Consider the following 19,428-nt stretch of genomic DNA (forward strand, 5'->3'; position numbering starts at 1 on the left):
GGTAGGATTCAAGTCCTTAATTTATTCACTGATTCAGCCAGGCACTGTGCATAGGAGAAAAGATAGCATCTGATCTCCAAGGAACTCGGTCTGCAGGAGACAAATAGGTAAACAGATGCTAAAATTAACATGAATCCTTCTATGGGCTGCTGGTGCCAAGAGCGTACTAGACCAACAGATGGGGCAATAACAGGAAAAACACATGAAAATTTAGCAAGACCCTATGGACCATTCATATGGTATTGTAGATGCTACATGATCCAAAGCACTAGGGACAATGAACACAATGTCCCATTCTAATTCTTGGATTAGAACGTAGAAATCTGCCCAAAAGTCAGTGTATGTGCTGTTCCAATTCATGTATGTGTGCATGCACACAGTGAATATGCATATATTAACCTGCCCAATTACCTGGTGAGACCGTTGGGAGAATGGTCTACACTGCTCCCTCCGTTCTATGCTGGAGTATAACCTGGTGACTGTACAAGAAGCACACATACATACAATCTGTGATGCAAAGATGAGAAACTGGGCACCTTTAGTCCTATAACTCAGAGGGAGGTGGGGGCAGGAAGATCAGAAGGCTATGGTCAGCCTCAGCTCTATAGGGAAAGAAAGCTCTGCCTCTATATGAGATCCCACCATGAGAAGGAGGTAGGGAGGGAGAAACTGACGTCTTCTGAGAATATCAGGACAGACTTCACTGAGAACATAGCTAGATCTGAGTCTTGCAAGCTTTAGCTAATAATCCCCACAAAGGAAATAAAAAGAGTGTGTACAAAACGCAGAGGTATGAAGACAATAGGGAAATTCCGGACAACACATAATGTCTTTGCAGTGCCAGAGCCTGGAGACATACTGAGAAGACGCTCATGTGCAAGGTCAAGGAAAGGACAGAGAGGACAGTCAGTCATGATCAAGTAAAGGGTGTTTGATTCGAGGTGGGGAGGGGGTTGCTTAGGACAGGAGAACTGAAGTGGGCAGAATACAGGCTGCCCCCATTTGGAGGAAACATTAGATAGGCAGTTCGTCTGAGCCAGGAGTCAGGCTGTATGGACATGACCTTGGAAGAGTCTAAGCCAGATATATACAACTAGGGAAACCTCATGGGAAGTAAGGATCAGTGTCAAAAATGCATCTACTCTAAAAACCCCTAGTGGCAGAGGAGTGCAAGGACTGTAATGGCCACAGGCAATTCCCAGGGCAACAGTCTTGCCAGTCACTCATCTTCTGGCTTTGAAACAAGGGCCCTGCATATTATCTGGTGGGACAATGTAAGTGTGAGATTTGTCTGTATCTGTTAAGTCCATCTGAAATGACCCAATGTGATCATATCCGTTTTCAGGATCCTGTGTTCTCACATGCTTCTTGAAACACAGGGCACTAACAAGGGACTAAATATGTGGTGTGGAGATGAAACAAGGGACTAAATATGTGGTGTGGAGATGGGAATGTCCCTTCTTTGTGATGATACATCTCTCGACGTTGCACAAGAACTCTCTGACAAGGCAAACAAGGGACTGTGTTCATATGTCAGTGAAGATTAAGAAAGAGGAGCCAAGTATAGTCACCCGGTAATCCCAGAATTAAGAAGTGGCAGCAGGTCAGGGCTAGCTCCTGCTACACAGTGAGTTCAAGGTTAGCCCAGGCTACATAAAACAATCTCTCAAAAATGAATGAAGAGAAAGTATGAAGATGCTACATATTTTTCAACATTTATAACATGTATTTGTGTGTGTGTGTGTGTGTGTGTGTGTGTGTGTGTGTGTGTCCGTCCGTATAACAGAGCACAGATATGCCTGTCAGAGGACAGTGTGTAGGAATAAATTCTCTTCTTCCACCATTTGCTGATCGAACTCAGGTCCTCAGACTCCGCAGCAAGTTTCTTTTACCTGCTGAGCCATCTCTCTGGCCCCCTATTCAAAAATGTACCAAGCCAAGTACATTTGGATTTTAATTTTGTAAAGTAACTCATAACTCTCCTTCTGTTTGCAATGAAAAGAGGAGAACGAAAAATAGATTTTTATCAGTGAATAGCTAACAGATGGAACCAGAAACATTTAGGGGAGAGGACACAGAGACGACTACGGTTGCCATGGTTTCTTCAAAACTCAGTAAACATAGGGACCCAAATGGACAGTGAAATCCCCCATTGGGAAGAGCAGCTTGCTGCTGTTTTCTCTCTTGGATAATTGCCAAAGCAGACTTTGAATGATGGGGGTCCATGCAAGATGACTAGAGTAGCTGTTACTCACCCCCAGCAATTCTCATTTTAGCCTCCTACATAACCGCTGCAAACAAGCCATGGCTATTTTAAATTAATCAATGATCCCAGTGGGCAGAGCTCAAGAGAGCCCAAGCTTCGCTTCCTTGCAAAGCAGAGCGGGTAAGAGAATATTTCAAATAACTTGTCAATTCTTGCAGACACATGTCCCTGGCCCTTCCCATCACATTCAGGTCATCTACTGTTCAAACCCCAAACTGCCATATAATAGCATATTGTGCTTACACTGTCAGATGTTTCTCCCCCCCCCCCAATATGTTTGTGCCAATGACAGAAAAGAAGACAATGGAGGGTAGTAGGTAGAGCTCTTTTGAGATTTCCCAGTGCAATGAAGACTGTCAAACAAACATTGAACACATGGCTTGGCTGAACTTGCATGTTTCGTCTAGAGGTTCCGATCAAGTTGACACAGACTAAAAAGTCTTTTCCAAGGTCACTTCAGAGGCTGCCAGAGATGAGATCACTGTTTAACAGAGTTCTACAGCAAGGCCCTTCTCGCCACAGCCAGAACGGATTCTAGTCCACATCAGATCACCATGGGTCATTTTCTTTTTGTTTTCCACCTCCTACGAATGGCCCTCCAGCTCACTGTGGGATTGTGCAACCTGGACTGGGGCTGTGAGTATGATGATTTTTGTGGATCAAACCACAGTCTGCAGTGAAGGGTGGCAGTGCTGAGGGCAAGCCTCCCATGTCGAGAGCCAGGTATGGTAGTTTGACTCGGTAGCCAGTCTTCAGAAGCCAAAGGCTCACTGAGCACTTCAGAGCATTGAAATTTGACACTGTTGTGAGTCTGTCTCCAAAGCACAAAGTTTGCAACATGGTATTTCCTGTCTGGGGAATTCTTGCAAATGAAGTGTGGGCTTTGTGGGGGGGGGGGGGGGTCGACAGGAAGCCTTTCTTTCTGGAACTATCTGTATATCAGCTCCACTGAGCAATCTGCCCCAACAGCTTAACACTCTTTCTATCACCCTAGAATGGACTTTTGTAACTCTTTCTCTAGGTTGTCCATACTTGTCTATCCTATGCTGCTAGTCTTCCAGAGTTTGGAAAATTTGAGAATCTTTTTATAACAGATGGGCCCGGACGTATGATGGCTCAGCTTACAGTATTCTCAACTTCATGATGTTATGAAAGTAATTACACATTTATGGAACTGGACTTCCAATTTTGAATTTTAATCTCTTCCCACACTGGGGTCATGCAATCTGAGACTCTCTAGTGAGGTCTGGTGGCAGCAGCAGGTCAGTCTCCAGTGAGGTTCAGGATCCTGAGGGAAACATCAGCACTTCATAGAGTCCTCTTTGACTGAGATGTAATTCAGCACTCTAGGTGGACAGAAGACATTTTTAACTTACAAATATTATTATGAAAGCACTGTCTAATTCAAGGAACATCTGTTTGGTAAAGTCTATTTGGGAAATTTGTTTTTAAAACTTGGTTAAGAATATGAATTTTGGAAAGAACCAATAGGAGATATAGCGGATATTGATATAGCTGTAGAGGAAGACAGTCATAGAGTTAGACTTAGAGAATTGCACGAGATTTATTGAGGGATTTGACTCATGTGATTATAGTTTTCAAGACGCCCCTCTGCCTATTCTCTACAGCTGGAGAAAGAGGAGGGCTCTGATAAAATTCCTGGTCCAAGAATTATACAAGAACTGAGAAGAGCAGGTTGTCGGGGTGACCGGGAAATTCCAAGCCTGAGTCCAAAGGTCCCCAAACCAAGAACACCAGTGCTTGGAGAGGAGAAAGTTGTGGCTCTGTAAGAGTGGGGTTTGGGACCTTTCTAGGCCTCACTTCGTCATGGAAAATAATAAAATCCCATCTTTTAATATGAGCGTCTATCCTTTTTTATATCAAAACCCTCTTTTATAACTCTTCCCACGATCTAATAACTTTAAGTGACTATTAGCTCTTGGCTATTATTGCTTTACAAAGAGAAAATTGGACGATAACTCATTTGCTGGTTTAATTGGCCTCAGTCATTTGCTAGCACAGGTAACATTATGTTTCTCTGTGAACCTTAAGTTTCCTCTTTCTTCCCCTGACTCTTTTTCCTTTTTTTTTTTAAAACTCCGGTATTTATTCCTCTTGACAAGGAGCTGGATAATTTCTGACAAGGACTGAGTTTTTTTTGTTGGGATGGGGGGTTGGGTGTAACAGTGGTGAGCCCACGGAAGCAAGCATCCGTCCAGCCTATGTACATGCATAGATGGTGACTGAACGCAGCCCGTAGGATAAAACTTCACCCATTGAAGCTGCTCTCGTTAAGTAAGCACTGACTCATTCAGACATTTCTATACAAATGATTGCTTCTAGACATACCAACTGCAGAGTTGAACACCTTCCCCCTCCCCTTTATTGAAAATAGCTTTATTTTTCCTCACATAATATATCCCGGTTATGGTTTCTCTCCCTCTACTCCTCCTCGTCCCTCCCCTCTTCCTCGCCCATGTGGAGCCATTCCATCTCTAGCTTTCCTTAGAAAACAAGCAGGTTTCAGGGCTGAGTCTGTGGTTCAGTGGGAAGAGCACTTGCCTAGCCTCCATGAGGACCCAGGTTTGATCCTCAGCACTGCATACAATCACCACTTGAGAGATGCGGACAAGCTTAATGCCAGCCTGGGCTACTTGAGACACTTCTATCATAGAAAAAGAATCAAGCAGCACACAAGCAGGTTTCTATGGTATAGTAATAAAATAGAATACGGTAGAATAAAAACACCAGAATAGAAAGGAAACAAACAGAAGGAGAAGAGCCCCCCAACAGGGACATGAAATTTATGTAGAAGACATTTTTTTCACACACTCAAGAATCCCATAAAAATGAAACTGGAGGCCATAACATAACATATATATGCAAAAGACCTGTGGAGGGTTGGGAAAGAGAGAGAGAGAGAGAGAGAGAGAGAGAGAAGAAGAAGAAGAAGGAGGAAGAAGAGAAGAAGGAGGGAGAGAGAGAGAGAGAGAGAGAGAGAGAGAGAGAGAGAGAGAGAATGAATGAATTTAAAAAGAAATCAGCCTTGGCAGGACATCATGAGATAAGGAACCTCCAGTGATATTGTTAAGTTCTTTTTCTGTTGCCATCTTCAGCTGGGCAAGAAGCCCACCCTGAATAATCCTCTGTTAGACTCCCCAGAGAGACTCCCTAGGAGAATGCTAAATGCTCATTACAAATGCTTATCAATTGGGGATTGTCTCTGGGTTAGGGATGGGAGTGTATGTACTTCTATTTTCACCTTCCCAACCAGCCTCCATGAGGACCCAGGTTTGATCCTCAGCACTGCATACAATCCTCCCAGTCCCTCCCCACCACTTTCCTCCGTGCCCCCCCCCCTTCCATTTCTCTTCAGAAAAGGGGAGGCCTCCCATGGATATCAACCAGCCTTAGCATATCAAGTTGCAGTAAAACTAGGCACCTTCTCTCCTATTAAGGCTGGAGGAGGCAACACAGTGGGAGGAAAAGGTCCCAAAGGAAGCAGGCAACAGAGTCAGAGGCAGCCCCTGCCCCTACTATTAGGAGTCCCACAAGTAGACCAAGCTATACAACTCTAACATAGGTACAGAGGGCTAGACCAGTCCTGTGCAGGCTCCCTGGTTGGTGCAAAACTGAACTCTTAGTGCTTTGCTTGACTCTTGTTATGAATACAGCCCATTTAATATGCTCCATAAATACTGCACACTTATATCACATTTCACATGGAGTAGTAGGGGTCCAGAGGTAAGTTCCGTCTCACCAGGCTCTTACAAAGAGAAAAAAAAAAACTTCCTTGAATGTTTTATGTTCTGCTGAAGCATTTTAATTTGTCATCCACTACTACAATTAGGAACTCCACGGTAACATGATTTACAGCCATTAGGCTCACTCTTGTGCGCTCAATAAAGCTTTATTAGATCTATGAATAAGTTCTGGGATGCTTGACCAAAACAATAATTATTTCCTTAGTTGTTTTAATATGAAAACACTTTTCTTGTTTTCCAAATAAAAAACAAACGGCCTTATTTTCCTCGGTGACTGTAACCGTTATTCATATTACTCTCGGTTTCAAATCATCAGTACCTGGCTGTGTTACTTCATTGTTTTAAGAGACAGGGTCGTCTGTTGTAGCCTCAGTTGCTCTCAGACTTGTGATCCTCCTGCCTCAGTCCACGGAGCACTGAGATTAGAGTGGTGAGCCGTCAGGCCTCAGCTCTATCAATATTTTCGAAACCTCACTCGGGAATGCTTCGAGTAAAACACAAAACTAAATTAAGATAGCCCCCACCACATTCTCTCTCCACTCTCAGAATTAGAAAAGGCAACGCAGAAGACAGCCCCGCCCAGTGCCGTTAGCCACCACTGACTTCTGTGTCAAGCATAACATTTGTTAATATTCCTGCCCTCGTCTCCTCAGGAGCGTCCGTGCTGGGCAGTTATCAGGTTTAATGCAAGTGGATACTCGATTCCCCAAATCTCCATTTTCACTTGAAGGCTGTTTTATTTTTAATCACTGACAGCCAATTCTATTAGTCTTTTAAAGTGACGGGCTCCCTATGTTTTTAGGAAAATAACTGACAAATATCTCAAGGTTGCATTTATGTAGTTTCCCAGATGGTCTGCTTTGAGTAAGCGTGTTCTTGGGAAAGCACGCGCACTTTGTTCCCATTTGTTCCCTGGGACTTGCCCTCCAGCGGCTGCATTACTTCAGAAAGTAACTGCACTAACTTGAAATCTATGTGCGTGTACCTGCTCCTGTGGGCCTATGCACGTGTGTATGCACATATGTATACATGGATATAGAGGCCTGAGGTTTCTTTCCAGTGTGTTCCTCAACCATTCTTTGCTTTTTGTGTGAACAGTGCCTCTCAGTGAACCTGGAGCTCACCAAAGTGACTACACCATCACAGAGATCTTCCTGTCTTGACCTCCCAACACTGAGATTACAGACATGTGACATTTTTAGGAGAATGGTAGCAGGGTGCAACCTCAGGTCCTCAGGCTTCTGTGGCAAGCACTTTTCCCATGAGCTGTCTTCCCAGCCCAGGCGGTAGTCTTATGTCCATTCCCAATTCTGTCACTACGGTTGGTTTTAATGTCAACTTGCCACAAATTAGAACCACCTGGGGAGGAAGCCTCTCCTGACGAAGCATCCCGATCCAATCATCTTGATTGCTGAGCGAAGAAACGAGCCTGATTGTGAGCAGAACCCTCTGGAGGCAGTGCAGGAAGAAAAAGACTCCTCAGCTTTCATCACCTGACTTTCGCTCTGGCCACTGAGTTGATTTCAGTTGCTGCTGCTGCTGCTGCTGCTGCTGCTGCTGCTGCTGCTGCTGCTACCAATTCTATCACTGATAGCAAAACAATGTTGCCCGGTGTCCATCATGGACTAAGGACCAGGAACCTCTCAGGTGAACTGAGCAACTGCTGGGTGCTCAGCCTCTTTTGGGAAAATGCAGATGCCGTGGGACCACTGCCATGACTGAGGCCCTTGGCCTCAGGGCCAGGCAACCACACAATTCTTACCTTCTTTCTCACTCACATCTCACATCATTACACTGCCTGTCACAATGCCTGTTCCATAACATTCAATCACCAATTGTCACTTAGTTGTTACTATTTGAAGGAACCTAGCCTAATAAGTTCTTTATATATTAAACATAAATGTACATCCATCCTGTAATTTCTGTTCTCTAGACTAATACCCTCACACAGAATAAAAAGACACACAGTGATTTAATTAATCATTTTTATTGCTTTATCACGGACATTCTTTTATAATATTGCCCTCTCTCCCCTCCTTTGAGTAGATTCGTCTAAGGAGTTTACTCTGTGTGTTTGAGAAACAACTTAAGTTCATCTCAAAAGCTCTTAGATTATGGTCAGCCTCAAAACCATTAAAACTCCCATCACCTACAGTGATAGTCTTTAAACCTCATAATCAGCTCAATCGTTGTTAAAAATTAGGTCCATGGTAGCAAAATTTTGAATAGTTGTATCAGCCTTTGTCAGCTACTTGTAGAACGTCTTCTTGTGCTCCTGATTGGATGACGTGGGGTTCGTAAGCAACATAGAGGACTTATGTCCTCTGAAGCAGCCATCACTGTCCAGTCCTGACACACTTCACAAGCTTCAGTGGAACAGATTAAAGGAACCTCCCAGATCACTGCTCTAGGAAGTATAAAGGAGCAACAGAGAACAGACAAGAAGCCCATGAAGACAGATAAAGGTCTCTCTTGTTATGTTATGACTGCTCAGATAGGGCCTCACCTCTGACTGATGAAAATCAGGCTGTCCATCCCGACACAATGAGAATGAAATCCTAGGGGGTCACCTCTGCTGTACCCCACACTGCAAGCCCTTCCCCAGATCCTCAATGAGCCCTATCTCTAACCCTATTAAGGTTCTAAGTCCATGCATGTGAGCCTGGGAAAGCGATGGGCCAAAGTTACAGGGAGAGAAGTCACTAGTGTGTATAAAGGCTCACTCCTGCGCTGTTGTATGTGTAATCCCACATCCACACCACATGGAGCACAGGAGAGAGCAGGTCTGCTCCCAGAAGACTTCTCAGGTTTCTCTTTTCTTTCTCCTCATTGATCTTCTGGGAATGAATAATTGGGACACAGATCTACAGACCTAGTCAATTCTGTCCTCTTTCTCAGTCTGGGTCCATTAAATGGCCTGGTTCCAAGACTCAGGTCAGAGTAATGGGAAGGCAACAAAAGATCCTCCTTGGGTTTCAGGTCTAAACCGTATTCATCAATCAAACAGGCAGGTTTATAGGGTTTGTCCCTTCCTATCCCAGGACCATTCCAGTCATTCTGCTGTCTGAGGCTGTGCGCAAACCTATCAAAAGTCCCACAAGGGTAACTATGAATACTCTGGGCATTCCTTCATACCTGTTTGGTTTTCTATGATTTATTTTATGGGCCTTGGAAGGAGAGGGAGAGGGAAAGGGAGAGTGTCAAGGAGGAATGGATGGGTGAGGATATCCCTGGAGTCCGGGATTGGGCATTAGATCTCCTGGAGCTGGATTAACCAGCTGCCGAACATGGGTGCTATGCAAGAGCAGCCCACGCTCTCACTCACTGAGCCTTCTCTGCAGCTCCTAGTCCCTGGTTTTAATAAAATCACAAAGCCCTCCCCAGAACCCTTTCACCTCCTCTCTCGCTTATATCTTACGTCATTCCATCGCCTGACACAATGCCTATTTCACAGCATTCAATAAATACATATCGAATAACAAACAAGAACAAAGAGGCATCCCCATAACTTATCATTCCCCAATCTGTCTTCCTGGACAGATCTCAGTCACGGTCTTCACAAATAAAAGAGTAGTGGCTATGGACACCAACACTTATATAAAATGTAAACTATGAACATTTGCTTATTTAGTCGTCAAAACCATTTCACCAGAACAACAGCTAGTATAGTAGGCATATGGCAAAATGGGTCAAAAGGCCAAGTAACTTGAAAAAATAATTAATATAATATATTATAATATAATATTACATATAATATAATGTATAATTATTATAATTAATATAATATATTGGTCCTATTTTTCTTACTCTAGTATTATAGGCATAACTCTATATCCCTTGACTTTTTCCTAACATTTCCAGTTATCATATATATATATGAACTTTATATTTATTAAGCTATATTATATATACACATAGTATATGTATATATAAACATATATGTGTAGATATAGAATATGTTGATAATACAATATGCAGTAAAAATATTCACTAATAACATTTTTTAATTACAGTACAGTAAGGACATTTTATAAAATAGTCAAGACTTCCAAGTTTTCTGAAACAAAACTAACCACTGTTCTTGTTTGATCCTCTACACTACACCTTGACTACTCCAAGACACATTACTTATGCCAAACTGTGCCTGTCTTGCTCCTGAGGAGTCGACTTACTCTACATTGGTGCTATGTATGGCCTGGATAGGCTAAAAATTTAATATCAAATATTTGCCATTTGCCAGATGTGATGCTGCATACCTTTAATCTGAGCACTTGGAAGGCAGAGACAGGCAGGTCTGTGAATCTGAAAACAGCCAGATGTATACAGACAGTTCCAGGCCAGGCATGGATACATAGTGAGACCCTGTCAAAACAAAACAAAACACCCATATAGAGTGGTAGAGCCTTTAGGAAGTAAGTAGGGCATCTGGGTGGATAAATGTTATAAAATAAACCTCAGAGAGCTCACTCCCCTGCTTTTGTGGGAGTCACAGCAAGAAGGCCACCATCTGTGAGCCAAGAAGCCTCTGACTAGATACCAAATCTACTGGCACCTTGACCTTAGGACCTTTGGACCCAGCCTCCAAAAAGATAAGAAGCAAATTTTTATTATTTGTAAGCCACCAAGCCTGTGACAGTATAGAAAATAAGCCACTTAGTCTGTGACTAAGATAGAACTTGTTATCAGAAATGAGGTGCTGCTGTCCAAGTTCCTAAAGTGAGTTAGGCATCCCGGAACTAGGGGAAGAAAACACCAGAAAAGATCCCTGATTATCTTTAGCAGGAATTGTGTTGTAAAGGCTTTATAAAATACATAATATCATGTGAGGCTTTTCGCTTCAGTTTGGTTCTCTGCTGGACTCAATGTCCTGCAGACACTGAGCTAGCTTTCCTACATGTAATACATAATGTACGAATGGGGAAGAAAGACACGTGTTTTCACTTTTCTTCCAAGCAACCTACTATGCATCCAGTTACTAATAATGATAATGGCTCTAACTTACATTCTGGCTACTAGAATGTAGTCCTTAAACCAGTAAGCATTTCATCTCAGAAACTTTACATCTGTTGCTTGACTAAAAGTCAAATCTGTCTCCTGTGGAAAGCCGTGATAGCATTTGCCATTACAAGATGGCGCTGGCTTCCGCTGCCACCAGCCCGACTTCCTTTCAGGAAGCTAGCTGTGTGCGCATGTGCAAGAGTGTGTTCGCGCCAAGTCTTTGCCCACCCCGGGGCGTGCCAATGAGATCATGGGTAAGCGACCAATCAGGCGTGGACACGCCACATTAGGGTGTATATAAGCAGCGCCTTTCTGGGCCCCGGGTCTCTCCTCTTCAAGATGTAATAAATGCTTTTCTGCAGAAGGATCCTGGTGTCCGCACGTCGTTCTTGCTGGCGAGACTTTGGGCGCGCGACAGTCTCCATTTTCAAGTGAAGGCACGAAGACTATGGGCAAACATTAGTAATCATCTTCATAAAAGTCCTGGTAGTTTCTCTTTTTAAAAAAAAAAGATTTATTTATCTATTTATTATACATAAGTACACTGTAGCTGTCTTTGAGATCAGAAAGAGGGCATCAGATCTCATTACAGGTGGTTGTGAGCGACTATGTGGTTGTTAGGATTTGAACTCAGGAACTGACTGAACAGCTGGAAGAACGGTCAGTGGTCTTAACTGCTGAGCCATCCCTCCAGCCCTGTTTACCTTCTCATGCTGCTGAGAAACTTCATCCTTGTGAATAACCCGAGTGAAATACACTGAGGTACTGTAACATGACTATTGCACTGGCATTACTATGATGGCTCCTTGAAGCAGCTAACAGACAGTGAGGTGTAGAGAAGCATGGTGTGATAGGAGAAACACAGGAAAGTGCACCAAGGCATTCAAAAATTCTACTTGGAGACAGGAAGCCTGTGAGATTAGGAGACACTTCTCACCCTGCAACAGTGACTGTCAGAAGGCATCGTCCTAAGAAAGACCTAATAAAAGAAGCAGCAGATGCTAAGTAACGAAAATGTCTCAAAGCATGCAAGTCTCAAATCTGTGGGTACCTAGGGTCCCACAAGGCCTCATTTATTTTCATTAAAATATACTCAATGAAAAATATTTTTATTAATTATTTTATTATAATTTATTAAAATAATTTTATTAATTCTAATGAGAATCTCAAACAATGCATTTTAATAAAATTCACCCACTCTTTCCCTAGTTCTTCCTAGATATGCCCAACCTCCTACACCCCACAATGCCATGTCCTCTTTTTTTTTTTTTAATAACCCTGACTCCAATTAATGCTATCCATATAGTCCTGGGTGCTGCTTGATCTACATGAGCGTGGCCTACACCCTTAAAGAAAAATGACTCTTTCTCTAGAAGACAACTGCCTTCCTTAGTTGCTGGTCAAGGATCAAGAATCCTTTCCCCTTGCGTGCTGGGATGACTTCCAGACAGAGCAGGACTGATACACATATGAACGCACAGAGACTGTGGCAGCATGCACAGGACCTGCACAGGTTTATGACAGATGAAGTCCAAGCACTGAGCAGGGGAAGGCTGCATAGGCTCTCACCCTTAACCAAGAAGCTACGTGCAAATTATAACTGGTGGCCAAGGAAAAATTGGCTTTCACCAATACAGTGTCACTGAGTACATCAACCACACTTCAGGGTAGACCCTGTGCCCAAGAGTACTTGGCCAACACAAAATAAACTCAATGGCATTTTTTTGTAGATTTTTTTTTTGGCTCATTTTGTTTTGTTTACACTTTTTTGTCTTATCGGTCTTTTGCTTATATATTTTGCTTTCAAATGTGAGGGTTTGGGGTGTCTCTTGCTTTTTTAATATTTGTTTTTGTTTGTTTTAGAGCAAGAAAGGTCATAGATAGGTGGGTGGGGAGGTGAGGAGGATATGAGACGGAGTGGAGGAGGGGAAATCAGAAGGTGTTGACTGAAAAACAATTTCAATTTTAAAAAGAAAACAGGGGCTCGAGAGATAGCTCAGTGGTTAAGAGCACTGCCTGCTCTTCCAGAGAGCCTGAGTCCTCAAATCCCAGCAACCACAATGGTGGCTCACAACCATCTATAACGGGATCCGATGCCCTTGAGTGGTCTGTCTGAAGAGAGAGACCATGTACTCATATACATAAAATAAATCGAAAGAAAGAAAGAAAGAAAGAAAGAAAGAAAGAAAGAAAGAAAGAAAGAAAGAAAGAAAGAAAGAGGGAAGGAAAGGAAGGAAAGGAAGGAAGGAAGGGAGGGAGGGAGGGAAGGAAAGGAAGGAAAATAGTAAGAGTCAGAGGACCATGCTACCTGGTGTGAGATGTCTTCTAGCCATGACATCAGTGTTGTGCCCATGAAGTCTCAACAGAAACAGTTGCCTAAACAAGACCTACATAATGACCATACCCGTCAACATGCCGGTGGGAACAGGTAATGGCCATACCCGTCAACGTGCCGTTGGGAATAGGTGAAATTACACGAGGGCTCATCCCTAGATAAAGAATTATGGAGAGAGGCGGGCGCGCCTGGGAGGCCAGAAGAGACTGCACTCTGCGCACGTCCAGACTCAGGACACACAGAGGCAAAATTCCTCTAGGACCGGGCACTTCCTGTGTTTACCGGAAGTCCCACACCCGCGGATCCCGGCCCGCAGCAGCTCTCTGCTACCAAACCCCGTGGGAGAGAGACCTCACCGCCTGGTCAGGTGGGCACTCCTGAGGCTGCAGAGCGGAGGAGACCACTAACACTGCCCACCTATGCCCACATCCCTGGCCCAAGAGGCAACTGTATAAGGCCTCTGGGTTCCCGTAGGGGAGGGCCCAGGAACGGCAGGACCCCTGCGCCTGAGACACCGCCGAAACCTGAAGGAAACAGACCGGATAAACAGTTCTCTGCACCCAAATCCCGTGGGAGGGAGAGCTAAACCCTTAGAGAGGCAGACACGCCTGGGAAACCAGAAGAGACTGCACTCTGCGCACGTCCAGACGCCAGAGGAAAACACCAAACGCCATCTGGAACCCTGGTGCACGGAGGCTCCCGGAAAGAGCGGCGCAGATCTTCCCGGTTGCTGCCGCCGCGGAGAGGACTTAGGCAGTACCCCACGAGCAAACTTGAGCCTTGGAACCACAGGTAGGACCAACTTTTCCCCTGCAAGAAACCTGCCTGGTGAACTCAAGACACAGGCCCACAGGAACAGCTGAAGACCTGTAGAGAGGAAAAACTACACGCCCGAAAGCAGAACACTCTGTCCCCATAACTGGCTGAAAGAAAACAGGAAAACAGGTCTACAGCACTCCTGACACACAGGCTTATAGGACAGTCTAGCCACTGTCAGAAATAGCAGAACAAAGTAACACTAGAGATAATCTGATGGCGAGAGGAAAGCGCAGGAACCCAAGCAACAGAAACCAAGACTACATGGCATCATCGGAGCCCAATTCTCCCACCAAAATAAACATGGAATATCCAAACACACCAGAAAAGCAAGATCTAGTTTCAAAATCGTATTTGATCATGATGCTGGAGGACTTCAAGAAAGACGTGGAGAACTCCCTTAGAGAACAAGTAGAAGCCTACAGAGAGGAATCGCAAAAATCCCTGAAAGAATTCCAGGAAAACACAATCAAACAGTTGAAGGAATTAAAAATGGAAATAGAAGCAATCAAGAAAGAACACATGGAAACAACCCTGGACGAAGAATGTGAACATCTCTACCTTCAGGTGAGGAAATAATTTGTGGCTAGGCAGCCACTTGACAAAACTGCCTGTTTCATCTGCAGACTATACTGTCCAGAAAAGGACAAATTATGCAGAATATTTGACTGATAAACTCTGCCAAGACAGGGTGATTAGCCCTTCAAAATCTCCATTTCAAGAGTCTGTCAGTTGATTTTGGGCCCGAAGACTGAAGACTTGCACTCACATGTTCCTAACAGGCGACTGCACTAGTGGAGATTTGTCTCTACAACCTCTCAGTTCTGGAAGCCATGTTAGGCTTCCTATGTGTATAGATATTTGGTCGTTCTCAGATTTCTGATGGGGTTGAAGACTGATTCTAGTTTCATAGCCTATCAGGCTGTTTAACTCTGAAAATACATATTTTATTGGATAGTTATCAGATAGTGTACAAGCTAGCAAGATATAATATAGATTTTAGGCCTTTCTTAAATAATGGATAATAATGGAATGGATAACTAAATATTCTGTATAACTGATGTAGTGTGGGACTGGGTGTTAGATATATTTTATGCTTTTAATTACAAAATGATAATAGTTGTGCTCAGCTTAAAAAAAAAGAAAAGAGAAGAAAAGAAAAGAAAAGAAAAGAAGCCACACTATGGATCAGCAGCGGCAGTATTGTGTATTTATCTCTTATGGGTGCAGCAAACCATTTGGGAACAGTTTATGGAGCAGAAATTCCAAATTAACCCTTCACTCACTGTGTCATGATATAGAACCATGGCGGTCTCGCTGTCCCGCCGTGTTGTAAACTTCGATTCTTTTAATTGGATTCTTTAGGTTGTTTGTGCATTAAGGATGCATTAGGTAAAGGGAGTAAAGAGTGTGAAGGTGTCTTTAAAAAAAAAAAAAAAAAGAAATGATGGAATTTTCCCGATATTTTTCAGCATCTAATGATATAATCATGTGACTTTTTTCAGTTTTTATATACTGAATTATATCAATGGATTTCCACATATTGAATCATCCCTTCATGTCTTGAATGAAATCTACTAGACTAAGATGGATGATGTATTGATGTGTTTCTGCATTCAGCTTGCGATTATTTTACTTTTTTTTTAATAAATGATCCTAAGAGAAAAAAAATAAAAATACACAATGGTATCATAAAAAAAAAATTATGGGCAGTCAGTGGCTGCTGAGAGAAAGAGAAAAAAAAACAAAAAACAAAAAAAACAAAACAGTTTTCTCTAGGTACAAGACTGGGAGGGAGCCTCAAGGACAGGAACAGAACTGGTGGCTTACCTGAGCTGTGGGAAGCCAGCGGGGACTTTGTTCCCACAACAAAAAAAATCACGTTTAGGGTTAGGGGTTAGGGTTAGAGTTATACCCCAACATCAAGTGGTCAAGCCTAAACACATGAACATAGAAGCAACACTAAATGGACTTAGTACGTTCTATACACGTATATGTGTTTATATATGTAATATTAATTATAAACAAATAAGTTATGAATTTGAAAAGGAGTGAGGGAAAGAAGTTAGGGGCAGAGGAAGATGGGTGGAAACGATGTTAATAAAGTATATCGATGTATGAAATTCTAGAAAAAGTAATTTATTTTAAAAAAGGAAATAAATTTTGTTTATACCTAGAACAGAACTTTAGACGAACTTCTCTTTGCAGCGGGTAACAACCACTGGGGAGATATAACTGGTCAGAAGTACTGAGAATGAAAGGCTCTGCCGTAAAAGGGACATCTACCTCAAACGTCTGCTCCAGTCAGGCTCAGGGAACACTGAGGAAAGGGGGATGGGGAGAACAGAAGAGTGGGAGGATAGGAACCAGTGTTGTGAAATGCCATCTTCTAGACACGCCATTGAGGCACACAGCTGAGCTCACTGCAGCTGGGGTTAACGATAACAGACCTGCAAAAGATCAAGTCAGTCACAGTCTATCGCCAGACTCTGTGCCTCACAAAGGAGTCACTTACAGTTGAGAAAGTGGACGCTGAGAGTGTTCTAGGCACCAGTGTGTGGTTGCTTATCCATGCACAGACGAGCAGCACTAACCGGAACTAACCGGATTGAGTGTGTTCTAATATATATTCAATACCCAGCCTCAATATTAGGGCTGTTGCCTGTCTTACTGCACCTTGTTTTGTCCTATTGAGCTGTTTTCTTGGAGGTCTTTATGAAGAGGAAATGGAGGGAGAGTAGATCTACAGGAGAGGGAAGGTGGAGGGGAGCTAGGCAAAGTGAAGGGAGGAGAAACTGTGGTTGGGATATATTGTATGAGAGAATATTCTGTGTTCGACTTTAAAAGGAGACAAAGGAGGGGAGGACACTGCAGGGGCATTGGGAGGAGAGGGAGAGAATCATCTCCGTCATGGCATATTTGAAGCTCTCAAAAAAGTTTTAAGAATCGCCTGACATATTGAGATTTGAGACACACATGAAAGCACTGAGCATTAGTTTTAGACAATTATGCAAAGTGAAGCTACTGTTTTATTGTGTCAAAGATATAAATCCTTTTGCAGACCATTTCTGAGGATTCAGATAGAATTCCACTTCATTAAGCATACAGTTTAAGGCCTGACTTTACACCAACAACCCCTTTTCAAACACTTACTGTGTTGATGTTATTAGATAAAATAATAGAGAATCCCCTTCATTTCCAATATTATGTAAAATGCATACGACCCTTCCTCCAAAGACTATATTTCTTTTGAGAAACACACATCTATGCCAGTTTATTCCCACTTGAGTAAAAAGCACCTGTGAAATTAACCGTCTTAAACTCGGATGAGTAATTTAAAAAGTCACAACTTCAAAGGCCACTTCTTCCTAAGATACAAATTCAAGGTCCAGGGAGGTTAAGAGATTTGTCTACGCCCATGTTTAGTCCGTGACAGATGTGAGATGAGGAGAAACTCTCCACAGGCAGGTTCTGCCACCAGCAAGGTGACCCGACCGCTCATCAAAAATGGGTCGCTTTCAATCCTCATCTCGCAGACTGGCTGCCACAGCTGGAGAGATCAATGGCTTGCCTTCCCACATAAACACAAAGGCCAACACACCAGTTACCAAAAGGCTTTGCTGTGGGCCAGAAGTCTTCCTACCATCTACTGGAATGAAAGTCAGTGTGGTTCCTTGTTTTCAGAGAGCTCCAGCAGGGAACCAGATAACCCAGCTGAACCTTTGCCGGTGTCAGCCTTGGAAACTAGGAAACGCTCCTCGGCAGCCTGCCTGCCCCCACTGACAGGCTGTATCCATCATTCTACGGGCAATCAGCTTCAAACCAGAGGAGAGCCCAGGGCACTGGCATCCCACAACTTGATCAAAACAAATGGCTGTTTGCCACGAAGCTGACTATTTTTCCTCTCCTGCCTCTGTTGGATCAGAAACTATCATTGACATCTCACTGGTGGAGAAGCCAGGAGAAGTTACAGCTTTCTAGAAAATTCCCCTTCAGAGGGAAATGCGAGGAGGGCACAGGTGAGGCGAATACAGGGGAGGCTAGCGAGGTGGCTTGCAGGTGAGGAAAGGAAGGAAAATGGGAACATGGACTGGGGGAGCAGAGGAGCCCGATAGAGCTTTTCTTACTCACTCACTTCCCTGAGAACAGATGGAGACTCTCACTGCCAAGTTCTGATATGGTTCATTCATTCCCAGCCTCAAGAAACTGGGCTGGCCAAGGACCAGTGAGCTGCTGACAGGGAGGTGCATATCACGCACTCACAACGAACTGTGCAGCAAGGAAAGCTCAGGACGTTAGGTTGGTTTCCACAGAAGACAGCCAGTCCCTGGGTCCAAATGCATAACCTGAAGGCACCCAATGTCCATTTTTAAAAGTCTAAAAATACAGAGGCAACTGCTAGGAGTAATTCACAGCTACTACTTGCCAGGGCTCTTTGTGAGAACTGCTACAATTACTCCCTATCCTAAAGGAGGCTCGGTGGAATAGCCATCATCTTTCATCTTCAAATATTAAGGCCACCAAGAGAATTAAGCTTACTCTGTCAGTCTAGTACCTTTTAAAATGAGTCCTTAAATACTAGAGCCCAAAACTCTTCCGATGAAAAGTTTTGGTTCCTATCCACCAGCCACCTCAGTGCCTGGGCTTCCTTCTTAGACTGTTGAAAGCTGGGTAGCCACAGCTCTCGCAATGATCTCCCACGTAGGGCCGGAGAAGCTGGAGATGAAAAGGCGAACAGCGTAGGCTCTGGGCAATGCAGGTGGCTAACGTCTGCCTTCCATTGTTTGGGTGGTAAGCCCTGCATGGAGAGAAGGAGAAAAAGCACTTAAAACATACAGTAAGGAAATGCAGTCCCCATGTTCCCGCTGTTCAGCCATACAACGCAGCATACTTTCGTAAAGCACATACTTTCCCTCCATAGTCTCAGCAGTTATACGGTCGAGGTCTCACAGGGGAAAGTATCAACATTTATTGGGGCTATTCTATGCACTGGATACTCCACCGGGCGTCTGAAATGGTCTCACTTAGTTCTCCTGGCAATCACATGAAATAAATACAACCATCATATTTTACAGAGGTGGGAAGTAGAAGTCTAAGAACTGTCCCAAAACAATATATCAGCACACTTAAGACGCAGCTCAGTTCTCTCCAGAGTCTGCTTCTCCACTCCTGCTTATTGCCTTATTTTAATTACTTCTCTTCTCTATGCTAACACCCATGTTCTCCACTGAACAGGAAAGCTTTGTACT

General features: G+C 43.5%; 2 protein-coding genes across 2 annotated transcripts in view; one reads left to right on the top strand and one right to left on the bottom strand.

Annotated features, from left to right (window-relative positions):
* The window catches only part of Erich1 (glutamate-rich 1), a gene marked incomplete at its 5' end in the record, with an annotated part of 52,793,804 nt that overhangs the window by 38,087,319 nt on the left and 14,687,057 nt on the right, over window positions 1–19,428 (top strand).
* Window positions 8,002–19,428, bottom strand: part of Pofut3 (protein O-fucosyltransferase 3) — an 89,334-nt gene continuing 77,907 nt past the window's right edge. Inside the window, 1 exon segment of one of the 2 annotated variants that reach the window (NM_001411761.1) lies at window positions 8,002–18,977. In NM_001411761.1, coding sequence (NP_001398690.1) covers window positions 18,738–18,977 — 240 coding nt within the window. In that variant the 3' untranslated portion in view covers window positions 8,002–18,737. 2 annotated transcript variants of the gene reach the window in all.

The sequence above is a fragment of the Rattus norvegicus genome, chromosome 16 (assembly GCF_021556685.1).
Source record: "Rattus norvegicus strain SHRSP/BbbUtx chromosome 16, alternate assembly SHRSP_T2T, whole genome shotgun sequence".
Lineage (NCBI taxonomy): Eukaryota > Metazoa > Chordata > Mammalia > Rodentia > Muridae > Rattus > Rattus norvegicus.